At 41.0% G+C, this 16,722-nt stretch overlaps 1 protein-coding gene across 10 annotated transcripts in view; it reads right to left on the reverse strand.

The window, feature by feature from the left end:
- The window catches only part of CIT (citron rho-interacting serine/threonine kinase), a 69,402-nt gene that overhangs the window by 6,654 nt on the left and 46,026 nt on the right, over positions 1-16,722 (reverse strand). For 8 of the 10 annotated variants that reach the window (XM_015643902.3, XM_015643907.3, XM_015643903.3 and 5 more), the window contains 18 exons: positions 12,079-12,276; positions 11,438-11,631; positions 10,799-10,934; positions 10,292-10,396; positions 8,988-9,128; positions 8,696-8,803; positions 7,847-8,009; positions 7,438-7,602; positions 7,215-7,352; positions 6,790-6,970; positions 6,468-6,559; positions 6,069-6,173; positions 5,046-5,215; positions 3,996-4,076; positions 3,662-3,797; positions 2,346-2,485; positions 1,404-1,496; positions 12-120 (listed from right to left, as the gene is read on the reverse strand). In XM_015643902.3, coding sequence (XP_015499388.1) covers positions 12-120; positions 1,404-1,496; positions 2,346-2,485; positions 3,662-3,797; positions 3,996-4,076; positions 5,046-5,215; positions 6,069-6,173; positions 6,468-6,559; positions 6,790-6,970; positions 7,215-7,352; positions 7,438-7,602; positions 7,847-8,009; positions 8,696-8,803; positions 8,988-9,128; positions 10,292-10,396; positions 10,799-10,934; positions 11,438-11,631; positions 12,079-12,276 — 2,455 coding nt within the window. The remainder of the gene's footprint in view (positions 1-11; positions 121-1,403; positions 1,497-2,345; positions 2,486-3,661; positions 3,798-3,995; positions 4,077-5,045; positions 5,216-6,068; positions 6,174-6,467; positions 6,560-6,789; positions 6,971-7,214; positions 7,353-7,437; positions 7,603-7,846; positions 8,010-8,695; positions 8,804-8,987; positions 9,129-10,291; positions 10,397-10,798; positions 10,935-11,437; positions 11,632-12,078; positions 12,277-16,722) is intronic. The other 2 variants (XM_015643908.3, XM_015643910.3) reach the window with 1 other exon arrangement.

The raw sequence follows: 16,722 nt of genomic DNA on the forward strand, positions 1-16,722 counted from the left end.
TTATCTCCTACCCTCCAGTGTGTACTGCTTCATCTCAATTTCATAGAACTTGTTGGTTCCAATGATGATGCTGTAAGTGGTCAAATGGATGCAGCTGCAAGGCTCAGAGGTTTCAATCTCCTGGAAAAAAGGACAGTATGGACAGGTATTAATCCCCTGTACAGCTTACAGATAACACTGAGTCTGGAAAGCTGTATATTGCTACATTTATCTTTACTAAAGGGAGAAGTGGCAACCTCAAAGACCCTATCAGTCTCTCAAAAGCATGTGGACAAAAACTCTAGCTAAAAGCAAGTTTTGTGATGCTTGAATGTAAACTTGCATATCAACCTGCCTCAAGAGAGATCTTCCTTTTGGAAGAATATATTGTTCTGGAAGATGTTCTTCTGCCCTGCAGCTCAGTTTTCTGGAGCAGTAGTGAGCAGTTCCTTGTTTACAGTAGGTCACAGCCAATCTTCCTTCCTTCCTTGTACATTACGGAAAGATGTTGTCCACCAAGACCTGCCTTGTGACCAAAGAGCTGGGATAGCTCTGCAGGTTAGCCTGACACAACACACAGATCCCCAGATCTTCTAAGGACAAGATTCCTTGCATAAATCCTACTTTATCTGGAAATTTAGTTGGCAGAAAAGCATATTCTGGGCTTGCTGCCATCTTGTTAGGATCTAAATGCAGTTGTCTGGATTAGTGGACACAAGGAAAACCTGCCCTTTAGAACACACCTTTGCATGTTGTGCATGCAAGCCCTTGTCAGAGGAGGGGCTGTGGACCCTCAGTGTTCCTGCTGTGAGTAGGAGTTGGTACCAGCTGCAGTGCTTGTAGACATTCCAGGAGTGCTGGCATCCCCATTGCTTCCCCACATCTCCATCATTCATGGAGAGGCTCCTCCTCTCCTGAGGAGGCCAGAGCTGCATGACTGCCCACTGCTTCCCTCCAGCAGTGCCCATGGAGCACTCAGGGATAACAGCCTCAGTCACACTGGAAAATGAACTGGTGCCTGCAAAGTCACCTGCAGAACCTCCCAGGGAGATGCACTTTGACTGGAGCATCCTTTGATTTGTGAATAGGAAAGGATATGAGTTTCTGGGTGCCAGCCTGTTTTAAGGCAGGTGGTGTTTAAACTTTTTGTCCTGAGGAGAGATCTCAGTGTATGATTACAGCTCAGTCCAATATCTCAAAAAATCACAGTTCTGTTCTGCATCTCTCCAAAAATGCCAACTCTTATTAAAGGAAATTGCTGCCTACTCCACTTTGAGTCAGTGCACAGTGCAATTTGTTATCATTTTAGCTGGCAAACAAATTTTCTCATGCACACAGAAAGATTTTAGATGTTTGCTCCAAAGCAAAGGCTTAGAGCACTATGTGAATTAACCTCAACTACAGCAGAGAGGTACTGAACTCACCTTTCTGATACAGAACTTGCTCAAGCTCTCGTTGTACCGCAAAACCACCACTTTATTGGGCATGGCTGCACAGATACAAAGACTGTTCTCAACCTGTAAGGAAGATAACAAGCACAGTTCAGAATGGCAATAAAATAAATTCTATTGCTGAGCATGTGAAACGGATCCGAGAACCTCTTGCCACAAAAAGAACTTTGCAGAGATAAGCAAGTACATTTTATTAATAGGGTAATTATTGTGAATTCATGAAATAATGAAAAGCCTCTTCACATTCTCAAAAAAGAACGTGAATTTAAATGGCTTCTATGATTTCTTTTATGCTTGAAAGACGTTAATAAAAAATGAGAAGGTTTTCCATAGAAAAGGGATTGACAAATTAAAATAGGTTAGGTCTACATTTTAACCCCTGAAACTTATCTTAAGCATCACTTTGAAATGAATGGTGTTCAGTTTGTTACCAAAGTAGTCCACAGAAGTAACAGTTAATGAGAATTTTTGCTGTGATTAAATGCTTCATACTAAAACCAGTAATCTGTGTAAATGTCTAGAATTAAAGTGCCATAAACACCTAAGAACTTGCTAGCCTGGAAGCATTCAAGAACAAAGACTGGACATAATTCACTAGTTAAAAATCTCAAAATTGTAGTCAATAGTGAGGAGGCAGTAGTACCATGCTATGCTGGATTTCCTACTTTCTAGCAGTTTAAGCTATACCACCATGGCATCCTGACTGAACTGATCCACATTAGCAGCAAATCCCCCTTTCTGTCTCCAGCTCAGTCTCTCTTCAGCCCATACATTCTTCTTATTTGAAGAAAAATATTCAGAGCAAGAATATAGACCTTGGATGTATTGCCAGTGGAATAAAGATGCTGATTTGTTAATATTAAACTCAGAGCAGCCTAAGGGGTGGTCTGGGGGCACAAGGGAGCTGTAACTTACTTTGCCAGCAGCAAAAAGGTGGCATCCTTTGACAGCCTCAAAGACATTTGGTGAGACATCAGGCTGGGCTGGGAGGTGAGACTGGGCTAGAGACTGCTTCACTTTCTTTACATCAACAAGACACAGAGCCCTTTCTTCTCCTGGAAACAAAAAAAGTACATTTCATCAAGGGAGAACTCCCTATTCTCTACAAAAGTCTTACCTAAGCAGCAGCTCATTGTTACAGGCTGTTACTGTGGAAACACTCACAAGGTACCATGTAGGATTCATTCCATATTATTCCTATTCAAACTGAAAGGGAAAACTTACAAAAACCCAGCCCCACAACAGGCAGTAAATCCACCAGGAGAACAACCATTCTCTGCATGGATTATTAGTGTTGCTGAAGTCTAGCAGAACACAGTAATTGTGGCCTCATTAAGACACTATTCAAAATTAGCCAGGAAGTTTTATTTTGCCCTTTAGATCTTCTTAAAGTACAAGATGTTTTAATCACTCTGTGCCAACAGAACTGGCAAGGGATTTCCAAGAAGTGCCCTAATGAATTGCATTACAGCCCAAGGCCAATTCTTCTCAGAAGTCCAGTGACAGACTAACACAACCTTCTCATTATATGTGAGATTTGATTTGTTCTCTACTCCCCTGACACAAATAAACCATGGACATCTTAAACCCTTACCAGGAAAAAAAACAAAAAAAAATCCCACAAAACTAGCAGAATGAGAGAATTTATTTTTCATTCCCTACAAATGTCATATAGATACTTGATAATTTGGGCTTTCAGATGAAGATACACCCTAATGTTCAGCATGCCTACATCCGTGTGGGAAGGATTATCTCTGGAAAACCACAGATGGAGAGATTAAAGCTAGTGTTCCTATCATAAAGAAATCTTAAATCATGACAGGAGTCCCAGCTTTGTTACAGGGCAAAAGAAGATAAGAGTTAGCCCTGTGTCCCTGTGATCACATAGTGGTCCTCAAATAGTTAATTTTAACTATTAAAAAGGTTATGCAATAATTAGGAAAAGATGTTCACTGATTAGCTCAACACTTTTTAAATTGAACTTAAAATGATGACTGACTTCTAACCTGGAAATGTTTTGTCCCTGGCTCTGAAATCAGTTTCTCATGAAGGTTTAACTGAGTGCTCATTCACATAATCCCTTACCAGCCAGCCCCAGACAAGACTGTGTTCATCACAGCAAGTCACTCCTGCCAATTTGCTGATAAAAAAGCCTGGAGCAAATCCAAAGGCAGGCAGGACCTGGCAGCACAAAGCCACTGCAGGGCCAGTGGGAACACACAGCTCTGTACCTGCTATCATGAGCAGCTTCTCCAGATCCTTGATGAGGTGAATTTGGAAGACAGCTCCCATTCCTGGGATGTGCGTTAAGGAATTCTTCAGTACATTCAGGGCATAGAGACCTTCTTCTGCACCCACCAGTACTACCTACAACAGGGGAAAAAATAGCACTACGTGAGGAGAGCAAGGAATGCACCAACAGCAACTTGGGTGATACTCTTTAGCAGCAAAGAGAAAAACCAAACCCACAAACAAGTGCAAAATTACACATATTGCAATCAAGATACTGTTTCCCTGAATCAATTATCCACTGCTGAGAAAGCCCCAAGTGCATGTGACCATTACCTGGTCACTGAAGGGCATTGTGCAATTTATATCCAAACGGTCTTCACCCTCCAGCTTCAGCAGGGAGTTCCCCAGCAGTTTCTGCAAATGACAAAAATATTTTTTGTTGTTTGAGTTCATCTTTGTCTCTTTATCTGTGAGTATTTTAACAATGTAAGGTCATCATTTCAGACAGGCAAAGAGCTTGGCAAAGATTTCTTTTTCTCAGAAAGCTAAAAGTTGCAGGGATGCCTCCAACAAAAAAATTAGTAAACTTTTATCTACCTTAGACACAGTAAGGCAAACTGATCAGAATTATCCTAAATTCAGACAGAACCTGTTGTTGTCTCTATCCTTTCCATTTTCCCCAACCTCCTACAAGAGAGCAGTGGAATTTTCCAAGGGAAAGGATTAAAGAAATGTATAAAAGTTGGTGGGAGCATGTATTTTTCTCAGAGACAAAAGAAATGTGAGCCTGAGAAAAAAAAGAGTATTTCCTGCAGTCAGATATTCCCTACCTCCAGAGCTAACATTCTCTTATGCAATGCCTCAGAATCCAACCTCCCTTTACCAGAAAAAATAGAGTTATCAGTGGAACAGTGTGAGAAAGGCTATCCATAACTTAAACAAATCTGTTTAACCTCTTATTAGGAATAAAACTTAAACAAAAAAGTACACACCCATACACACCTCCCCCCAGCAAGAAACATAAAACCTCTGACTCTCTAAGAATGGGAGGGGATGGAGGTTTTGCTTCTTTTAAGGTTTGCTCCTTCCATGTGGTACCTTATGAGATTGGATTTAAACCATGCCCTAACTGCTCTTCCTTTCTCTGCCAGAGCTACAGAGATATTTTGGGGTTCTCTTACTACACTCCTCAAGTCTAAAGAAGGGTGTTGTAATCCACAGCATCAGTCTCACAGTGAACTGGCTCCTGGAGCTCAAATCAAAAGGCAGAAGCAATAACTTACCTTCAGTTAAACCTCAGCATGTCAAATACCGAAAAAATATTTTTCAAAACTCTGCTCCCTCCCAGAATATTTTATTATTAAATGAAACTTTTATACTCACAGCATCAGCCTCAGCTTTTTCTCTGGAAACTCTCCCACCTGCCACTATTGATTCCAGTGCTGTGACCCAGCGCTGTTTGTCAGGGAAGCTGGGTGCTAACAGGTAGAGTGTTCTACCAGGCCAGCAAGTGGTGTGTGGATGAGACTCCAATTTTAGGATATATGGCACATCTGAGATGTTATATAGATAGAATAAGACTTAGATTAGTTTTTGGAATATTGTCAGTGGACTTAAAATCAACACCTTTCAGCCTCATTGGAGAGAAGTTGTATTTATCATGACGTACCATGGCAATTTACACACTGGTTTCTCCTTTACAGGTCCTGCACAGGCTAGCTACTTTCACCTAAATATTAGCTGGATGTATGCAATCCATACATACAAGGCTGTTTTTAACTCAACAAAAATAATTTCTTGCCTTTTATTCAAAAGAGAAAGAAATTCCGTTGTGGAAAAACAAAACAAAACCAAACCAGCCACTTGACTAAAGTTTTCCCTGTACTGATTAAGAAAAATTTGTAAAAATTGGTTATGGAAACCTTTGTTTTTAACAGTCTGTATCCTTTAATGTAACAGTCAAGACATACAGAATCTTATCCATCAGTTCTGTTCAGTACATACAAATCAGCACATCAACATTTTTTCATAATAAGAGACTGTATACACCCCACAGCATTTCTAAGTTAATGGCTTTGTGGTCAGAGCACAATGGTGGCAGGAGTTATGACACATCACAGTTAATAGAGAAGAAATTTCAGTAAACCGAGTGTTAATGCTACAAATCTCTTAAATTTACTTCCATTTGGTTTGATGACTATATTAACCACAGTTCTACCACGACAGAAGCAACAGCCTGGGTGTAACTAGATCTGGAGTGCTGAGCTACTCCCCGAATTCAGATGGAGGTAAATTACAGCATTACACAATGAAAGCTCGAGGGAGAAAATTCTGTTCAGCCAAACATGGCTAACTGATGGCAAGGCAGATGAAATCCATTTGACCTCATCTATGTAAGATTCTCACCTGTCTTTGCTGTATTGGTAAGCTCAGTAGCTCCTACAGCTCCATGAACAGTTACATCACCATCAGGAAGGCAGAGCTCAAATTCCTCCAGAGGCCTCTGTCCAGCTGCAGGAGAATGGGGAGACAGATTAGGAGTGGACAAACAGGTAACAAGAAAATAACTGTGACAGCAAAAGGAATGTGGATGCACACTGGACGTTTTCACAGGTGGATTATCATGACATGCCAGCCAATAAAATGGCTAAGGGTGTAGAAAAAATAATGTTGCTTTATCACTGAAGAGTTAGCTAAATTTAAATTACACAGCCATAGCAAGCAGTAATAATCTTTAAGCCTCTCAACCCACCAACCAATATCTGAAGATTAAAATATATGTTCTTGCTGGAAATTCTAAGTTACCTTCTCTTGCTTCTGCATCATAAATGAGGACTTTGGTTCCTTCCAGGACAATATACTTCCTGTCCCAGCCCTGTTGCCCACGTTTATTATTCCTGAGGAAAATAAGCACAAAGCCAGGTTGGACTTTCTGCTTGGATTCTACATAAAGCAAGCATGCAACTCCTATAAAAGAGAAATTTCAGTGGTAGCAATTGTAATTACAGTGGTGATAACTGCAATGCCCACGTAATGGGCCTGTACCAATTATCTCATTGTAAGAGCCAGGGTAATATAAGGCCAAGTATTTCAGCACCTGACACGGCACCAGGATTCCTGTTTTTACCTTGGCACTTTCATCCACCCTTCAAGACGCAGACTGGTGCTTGGCTCCTTCAGCTGCAGGCCAGGGGAATTCATCTTATCCCGGCAGAACGCTTCCGAGAAGTGCGTGGCATATTCTGCTGGCAGCCCACAAGTAGCTGGCAAGCAAGTTGAGCATTTTGGGTGACACATCACTTGGCATTCTGACAAGAGGACAGGGAAAAACTTCTGTTAAATGACCAAAAAAATAAAAATAAAAATCATGACACAGCTGCCTCAGCTTCTAACACACAAATCCCAGCTTCACCAAGGTTCCCCTTCCACTCCAAACCACCAGATGTTTTCTGGATGTTTGCACCAAGCAGAGTCTTCACACTCGGTCTCTTTCCCTGTTCTAGATGGCTGATGCCTTCTCCCACCCCAAGCTGTGCTGTGTTTTGCCCTTACCCAGACACTTGGAGGCCTGCCTGCCGAAGTGCACCGTGTCCAGGCACACAGCACACTTGGTGGCCCTCATGTTGAGCCCCACGTTAAAGCGATGGGGGATGTTGTGGTGCATTCGCTCCTTCAGGCGCCGGCTGTACTCTGCGAGGGACAAAACTCATCAGCAGGGGAAAAACAAAATCAATGAATTGACAGATAGAAAAAGAGGAGCTGAGCAGGAGCCTACCCTCTGGTGTGGAGGATTCCTTCCTGCGGCTGGAGGGGGGAGCCAGCAGACTGATGGGCGTGGGCTGGTGCTCTGGGGAGCGCACTATGGCAGACATGATGATCTGCTGCCTGGCTGTGGCCGGGGTGGAGGGGTGAGGGTGGTCGGATATTTTCCGATGAGCAGCTACAGACAAGACAAATGTCCCTGGTTAACATGACCAACGTGGCACTCTGGTTCCTAGCAGGGCTCTGTGTGACCAGCCTGCAGTTACAGCCCACAGAATCAAGCGTAGCCTGATTGTAACTTCACAGCAGTGGCAATAATTAAACAACATATGTTATTGCTAGAGTGGCACACAATTAAAGGCACATTTTCAGACCAAAAATGTGTGCCTCCCTCCAGATTAACCTTTTCTGTTAACCCCTACCTTCTTCACGAGCAGATCTGAGTTCAATGCGTGTTTTCTGTAGAGCCTCCTCCAGCTCAGCAGAACGAGCCTTCTCCTTCTCCAGTGCCACTTTCAGCTCATTGTATTGCAGGGGAACCTGTGTGGGTAAAGAAGGGTCCTCTTTCCGCCGACTAAACAGGCCCTAGCAACAGAAACACACAGACAACTCCTAACTCCTAGCAAGAGATGGCTTAATCTAGGCAAAGTGACACTCGCTAGTGGCAGTCCGGCCAGAGGGCCTAATGGCAATTCTGTTATGTGTAAGGATGGATTTTTAGTTCATATTGGCACTGGAGAGAAAAATGTCAAGATATGGATTAATTTAAAGAGGGACTTACATTACCTGTTAGTACTCACACCTGGAGTTTCCGAAAGCATCTAAACAGAGGATCTCAAAATACGTGGTTAAAATTAAATCACTTCATTCAAAATGACAGCACAGCTTATGACAAAGATGTGACACAAGTCACATCACCTGACTGATCAGTCCTATGCTGTGACTACAGGACAACCACTCTTGATACACAATAGGCTCGTATACATATGCATACTTACCATGAAAAAAAAATGCTTAAAATTCTGTATTCCTACAGCCTCACTGAGGTGTAGCTACCAGGTTGTAACCTAAGTATTGTAGGAAGAACAAAATACCAGAAAAGCCACAAAGAACACATTCTGCCTAATAAAGTTTGTGTTCACCAACTCAGAATGGTCTAAAATGAGGACAACATTTTGTTACACAAAGAAAGATAGAATATTAAGAATACACAGCACGTAACTAATTACAAAACCATTTAATTTCATGCCTCTCAAACCTTCTTCACCCACCTTTTTCTTTTTGGCTGGTTGGTCCATCTTTGCCTGCAGGAAATCAATGAGTTTAGTTTGCTGAGAAATAGTGCCCTCCATTTTCACTTTTTCATGGGAATAGAGAACCTGTGAATCACACACAGATGCAAGAAATTTCATCTTAACAGAAGAAACAAACAAATAACTCAACAGTAAAACAGAGCTAAAAAATACCATAAAGAGCATAAAAAATACCATTTCACACAGAAACCGACATCCTAAAGCCTCACTGGGAATGAGGCAGGGCACTGCCCTGCTTCCTCATCCTCACCTGAATGTTTTCCAGCTGATATTCCAGATCACTTCTTTCAGTCTTCAGAAGATCTGCTCGGTCCAGAGCCTCTTGCAGACCTTGAGTCAGGCGGAAGATGTGATTCTTCTGCAGATCCATTTGCTGCTGCAGCTTTGCCTGCTGTTGAAAGGAAAACAAAGGCCAGTGTTCTGGGTTTGTTGTCTTCTTGTTTGTAAGTAAAAGCTATTAAATGTTGTAACTCCTTGTAAAATGATCATCATTGCAGAACTTATAAATAAACACACAATTCTTCAAAAGCTGGAAAATTACAATACTCTACAAGATTCCTTTCAGAATGCATTGTGATTAAACAAGCATTTCTGTGTATTTATATTAATCTGTAGCAACACCATTTTCTCTGTACAACTACCAGAAGCCACCTCAGTACTTCATAAAAATAAAACTATAAACTTTACTATAAACCCAGACAGTCATAGTCACATGAGAAGGAAAATAATGACCAGCTGTTTACATCTTTGTCTCCAATTAACAGCAGAGGGCACATGACAAGATACTCCTAATTCTTTTAGGATTTACACTTTCTTGACAAGAAAGTCCCTGACTAGGAAAACCACGAACACTTTTTTGTCACAAAGCAAGAGCCAGAAATCTTTTGTGGTGATGCATAAAGGAATAGGCAACCTGTCAGTACCCAAGGATACCAGAAGGCTCTAATTGTCCTAACTGTCCATAAACACCCCTGAAATCCTCCTCTAGAACCTCTTTCCCCACCACCCAGAACTGATTGCCTGCATTCGATTACTCCCTGATATGGTGCAGGTGCATGACCTTGGATCCAAATCCTGTGACCCAAATTAATGATGAAAAGAGCTGTGAGAAGCCCCACCTGTGGCCTCCAGGTGTGCACCCTCAGCATGTTGGCTCCAGAGCTGGTTTTAAGCTATGGCCCTTGGCCTTAGCCTGGTCAGAGCTGTGTCTGGGTACCAACCTGGCCTTACAGACCTGACCTAGAACCTTCAGCAAATCTGCCCTGGTCCTGTTGTTCAGGTCCTGTGGGCTTGAGCCTGCAGGCTTCCAGGTCCTGAGAGCCTGGCACGCTGTCCCCCGTGGCTGCCAGCTCCCCTGCTCCTGAGGAGCAGCTCACTGTTACTGCTCCCTGACATGGCCACACCCTCAGACAACTTTTAAGTGAAAACAACTCCTCCAACTTGATTAATCTTCCCAGTTATACAGAAGGATGGATGTGTAGCTCTTATTCACACAACCTCCCCTCCTCAAGATGTGGAACCTTCTGAAGTTCTAACATGAATCTCCAAGGTTACCTCCTCCAGAAGCCTCTGCTTGAGCTCCCTTTCTGTCTCAAGCTTCTGCTGTAAACTGCGGGCGTTCATCTCCAGCATGGCGTGCTTCTTCTCCAGGTCATTGAGCTGGGAAAGAGGGTCAGAACAGCATTGAACACTAATAAATATAGTTCCACAGTCTTAAAATCCAACTTCACCAAGCACATGCTGAAAAAAAAAATGATAAAATTAGACTTCGGTTTCTGGGGAAAAACCAGCCCAAAGACATTTTGGCTTGTTTAAATGCAGATACCAAGTTATTGAAGGACTTCATTCCAGGCATCATAGGCTGCTGTCTGCTTTAGTCTTTTTCAAAGAAAATCTGAGGTCTTTAGCTTGAAGATTGAATTCTATTCTATGCCCTCCAGTCTTTTTAATTTGTCTCTAAAACATCTTGAAAAAAGCTGCTCAAGGCCACATTTCTAAAAGTACTATCAGTGGAAAAGTATTTCATCTAATTATTAAAGTCTAGGATTGAAAGTTACTTACTTTATCAGAAAGGCTCTCTGCTTTGAGTTTTTGTTCCTTGAGTGCTTGCTGCAGGGCCAGAATCTCTGCCTTGTGTTCCTTGACAGCCAGTTCTACCACCTGGCGAGACTCAGTAATACGCTGATCTGCTCTCACTCTGCATTAAAATGGAAAATAATGTTACCTAACTCCTTGCAGGCTTGACCTCTCCCGAGCAGGCAGTGGCATCAATAGCTCTTTCAGGGGTTGCCTCAAATTCAAGATGTTACATTAGAAAGCCAGACTGTTTGCTGCAACACTTTTATATTATATAACCCTGTTCCTGCCCTTGCTAGAGCTACAGCCTTAAAAATTTCAAGACCCCACAGGAACAGTCAGGAGCAAAGACAATTTTTCCATAAAATAAAATAGAAGATAAGAAATCAAGACATTTTATAAATTACAGTGATAAATACCACTCCCCTTGAATCGTTCACTTGCAAAGAAACAAAAGGAACAATATCAGTGATGACTATTAACTAATAAACCATTTTTAGAACTACCTCACAAGATTTTATATTTAGCTCCAACTCCCATATCCTATGCTAAATATAATTTTTGCACTAGCTTCTATAGAGCATTTTCATAAAAGTTAATAAAAGGGAAGGAAGGGAGAAAGACCTGCTCTGTTTCTCAGTATCCAGCATCCTCTGCAACTCTCTAACTCGACATTCAAACTGGGACTTCTCATCCCCTAGAACATTTCTCCATGCTTCCCACTGGCGCTCTTTCTCCAGGAGTTCATCATTCAGGGCCTCCAAGTCCATTACTTGCTCTTCCAGCATCGTACATGTTGTCTTCAAGGCCTCCATAGTCTAAAAATAAATCCTCCTATCAATTCTCACATCCCACATCAAGCGTGCACTTTCAGCTTCAGCCTTACCATTTCGATTACAGTACATGCAAATCGGCAGCGAACAGGAGCTGGGAAATCACAGCCCATTTATTTCAAGGCTCCTGTACATTCACTTGTGATCCCTGATAATGTCAGGTTGGTCTCATCATGAACATTTCCAGGGCCACAAAATTAAAATGAGTAATTCTAAATGACAATGGCTTCAGAGTGTAGGATTGATAAATAAAATTGTGTAAAAACACGATGGGAAATACCAAAAGTTTCCATTCTCTCAACTGCTCTGGGAAGGAAGGCTTAAATGCCACTTCCCTCAGAAGCATCATCACTTCTTATGGGTTTCTAGATGTAAAAGGAATTTTTGCCAGCCCCCACAAAGAGCTCCTGGCCCAGACTGAGAGAGCCTTACTTGTTTCTGGCTGGTCAGCTGCATCTCCCTCTCAGTGATCTCTCGGCGGAGATGATCGACTTCGCTCCGCAGCTGGACAACCTCGTCATTGGCCCCTGAGGCCTCGTCGAGTTGTTTGGACAGGAAGAAATTCTGGTTGTTCAGCTCTGCATTGTCTTCAGTGAGCTGGTTCAGCTGCTCTTCCAAATCTGAAATCACCTAGAAAGAAAAAAATATTACATGTGAGCGAGCACAGGTTTTTGAAGAAGCATTCTCACACATAATTATTCATTGCCAAGCTTTTACATTTTTCTAATGCAAACAAATGGGCAGTATTATAGTGGTAGATATTTGTGCATAGTAATGTACTTGGGTTAGGAGTAGAGTTTTGTGTCTTAGAGAAAATAGCTTGTTTTTTTAAAATCTGGTTCAGAGCATAAATATGCTGCAATGCAATTTATTATTTGAGAGACCTGTCATAGCTAAAGCACTGGATTGGGAGCCAGGAGCTCTGGCTGGATTCTCAGCTCTGCTGCTGACTTACAGTGACCTTTTGCCAAAGCACTTCACCTTTTTTTTTTTTTTGCCTCAATCTCCCCTAAGTGCATTGAGGCTAATTACTCTCAGAAAGGCTTCCAAAGTGTTTAGAAAAAAAAGTGTATTGAAAAAAAGTGTACTGAAGAAAACAGACCAAGAGGTGCAGTGGAGGCAGGTCAACCTGATGGATATCCCTGGGAATTGCTTACATTGTTATTTATAACACTGGGTATAACCAGGAAAGGCAGAAAAATGTTAAGAAAATACATTCTATCAAAGTAACAGCATTATGGATGGCAGCTGAGCACACACCAGGGAAGAAACCAGAGTGGCAACACAACACAGAAAATCACTGAAAAGCAAAAACTCAACAAGGCCATTGCCAAAGTGGGAGCAACCATTTGTTCAATCAACATTAACTAAAAGCTTTAAACCACAGTCCCCTCCAATTGAAAGACAAATATAAACAATGGTGGACCATTTTCACAGTTGGTTTTATGAATGAAAGGCTTGAACACGGGGTGGATGAATATGTACCTCCTCCTAACTCAAAACCAACATCACCACAACAGAAGAGAAAGAATCCTCAATATAATCTTGAAATCAGCTTAATAAAAAGAATTTCAGAAACTGGTAGACTCTATACAATTCACATTCAATTCTTAAAACTATGTTCTAGAGGCTCTTTTGCCTGGATGCCAAAGAAAAGTGAATAAGATACTTCACAAAATGGGAAAAATTAAAATCTCAGAGCACAGTTGGCCACACATTCAAATTTAAATGTTCCAATTTCCTACACAAGCCAAGGACTTAAATATCTAAAGCAGTAGAGGATAGAGCACACAGCTCTTCTCAGCTCTCTGGAAAGATGACAACCATTTCTTTTTGAAGAATCTGTAATGCATATTTTGGCAGCCTTTTACCATGCCTCTCCTAGATCTAAATTAACAGTATTTGGTTTTTAAACTGTGAGCAGAAAAAGTCCAACAGCCATTACTCCCTGCTGGGTGAAGGGGAGTTCCTGCCACCCATATGTTCAGGGTCAGATCAAGATGATTCACATTTCAAAACACAACATTTCTGAAGAAATCTGATCATGTGCTTGTTTCTAAGCACTCTCACTGCCCTATTCAAAATACACATTTTCCTCTGCATTGTTTGCACCAAGCTTTCAGAGGGGGCAGCCTGTGTCGTAAGGACACATTAGTGCCTATACTGCTACAGAAATAAGAACTTTGATATGTTTATACAAACAAAAAGGAGCAAAAGAACATTTGTTTTTACAGTGTTTTACCTACTGCTCTTACAACAGCTGAGATCTCTGCTAACTGCCAGATAAGAAACTCACTTTTGCTTCCATTTGTTTTAATTTTATGTTTAATCACACCATGTATCTAGGCAGTTTCAAGATGTATTTTATACATTCATGTTTTCTTCCACATCTATTTTAGATACTAGTACAAGTAATTTCTATCAAAAAAATATTAAGCTAGTTTTGAAATACAAGAAAACAGGGATGAGAGAAACTTAGAATGGATAAAGTAATATGCAGAGTTATTATGTCCAACTACTTAATTAATTATTAAAACTGGCTATATTTCAAGTTGATTTTATTCCTTAAGGGCTGGAAGTTAAGCCTCCATTTTCTTTTATTCTAGGTTCTGAATTTTGACTTCTTTCCCTGAATACAACTAAAATTAAACCAGATCATATTATATTTCAGTGCTACATTTTATCTAGTAGGATATTTTTGGATAACTTCAGACAAATAACGAAGCAGTTAATAAAGAAGGGTTCCAGAAGATGTGACATGATTTCTTTCCTTCCTCTGACAGTGTATTTACTGACAATTCCAGAACACCTTGGCTTAAATTCCAAATTTATAATAGCCTAGGTAATGTAATGTAGATAGATAGATAGAATTCTTCTTTTAAAAAGAGAAAATTTGCTCCTCTTGGTAACAATCTTCCATTTTTCATGGGCAAAGGGGATGTTTGTTAACAAATCCAATAGCTACCTACAGCTATGTATAACCCAACAGGATTAGAGAGTTTATTAACAAAATAAAGCCTAAAGTGTAATGGATAATAGTGATATAGGAAAATGGGATGTAGTGTAATATAAATGCCTGTCCTGGGGATCAACAAAAAAGAAAACACAGATAAAAAAAAACCCCACATTTAATTGGAAATGTTGTCTTAGGCCTACATACATATAAACAACCTATACCAGAATCTTTTACCTGGAAAGAATCAATGGCTTTAGATATTTTTCTTTTCAGTTAAGGAAATCCCCAGGCAAAAAAAGAGCCCCAAAAAACCCCAAACCAACCAACCAACCCTGAGCTATTCTGAGGTAAATGTGAAGTAGATTAAAGGAAAGTCAGTAAGAAAATGCTATTATATCCTTTAGAAACCCATAATGTAATTAGAAAAATCTTCACATTATAAGTTTATAAATTAACCAAACACTTGAAAGCTTGGAAAAGCAATTCTAGACAATCTAGACAGCCACTGCTTCTCTGCCACTGCATCACCACTCACAGAGCAACTGGAATTTTCTCCTCTATTTATGCACATCTTCATCACAACTAATCCATAAAACAGAGATATCATCTAACTCCACAGATTGTTCACTGCACACCACATCTAAGCACACAGTTTATCTTTATCCTGATGCAGAGCACTGTATCTCATTTTCAAATATTGCAGAGCAACCCAAGCACAGCAGCTCCTCAGCAGAAGGGGGGGTATCCAGCATAATTCCCTCCTCACTGAACAGTCTGAGGAAAGCAAAGTATCCCTCTAGTGAGACTGAGCAGATCCACAGCTGTGAGCCCTGGTCCTACAAACCTCTCCAGCCATGGATCAAATCAAGTATCAGAGCTACAAACAGTCAGGGCCACGATGATTTTGTTTGCATATCAGACAAAATGTACTAAATTTAATCCATATGCTCCACATATCAGAACCACTGGCACAATAATGAGGAAAAGGAGAAAATTGAAGAGTTTTATTTATATATTGGTAACTGCAGCTTGCAAACTTCCCCATACCCTATTCCTTCATGAAGGTGTCTCAGTTGTCAGATGCCATCAACAAACACACAGAAAAATGCTAGGACACAGCAAGGGAAACTGTTTTGGGATGCTATCAGCAGTGTCTCATTTGGAGTTTAATGTAATTCCAGACTAATAGTGTTGCTCTATCCATTTCCACTCCTCTCCATCCCCACTAATCTTTACCAGAAAGTTACCTGTCAGAAGTAAATAGGAAACAAGAAAAAACTGTCTCTTAGCCCCAAATTATTATGAGGAGGAAGTGAAAGCAGACATCAGACTCCTTTTGTCCTTACCTACTCTCTGAGACAAAGCTTTTCAGGCAGAGAAATCCCAACACTGAGAGGCTCAGGCTCTCAAACAGGGCTGCAGCTAGATTCTGTTCCATCAATACCTAACAATGAATCCCTCACTGTCCTCCCCTCTCCATAGTCAGACATCTGTGCTTGAAACACACCTTAAACATGCATCTCAGTCTCCAAAAACTCATCATGGTTCATCTTGAGGGACACTGGGAGCTGCTGTGGTAGGACACTGCCCAGAGTGCATTCCTCCCCTTCCCACAGCCAGCCAGGTTTAAAACACCCTGTGTTCCTGTCCTAGGTCTCAGAAGATGAGCTGCCTCTCCCAAACAGGAGCCTCTTCTTCAAATGACAGTGATGTTGTCCACAGTGAAGGTCTCATTTACATCTCTCATAGCAATGCCTTAGAAGACTCTGATTTTTTTGTCAGGCTACAAAAACTACAAAGCTCTATTTCTGTCTGTAACTGGTATCTGCCATTATATTTTCTATGAAATGGGAATCAAGGATAACCCCTTCCACCCAACAGGAATGTTACTTTTCAAAAAAAAATTAACAAAGCCATATAAAAGTTTTTGCCTGGGTATTAGCCTCGTCACAGTGGGCAAGATTCCTTTACTCTGAAACATAATTTACCATCAAAGTAACATCTTTGGGTATTATTTTGGAAGTTCACAGAAACACAGATTATTCTCATATGTCAACTTATTGAGCCAATGGGGAATCAGGATCTTAGACTGAATTCAGCAGGAATTCACACATAACTAA

The sequence above is a fragment of the Parus major genome, chromosome 15 (assembly GCF_001522545.3).
Source record: "Parus major isolate Abel chromosome 15, Parus_major1.1, whole genome shotgun sequence".
NCBI classification, from domain to species: domain Eukaryota; kingdom Metazoa; phylum Chordata; class Aves; order Passeriformes; family Paridae; genus Parus; species Parus major.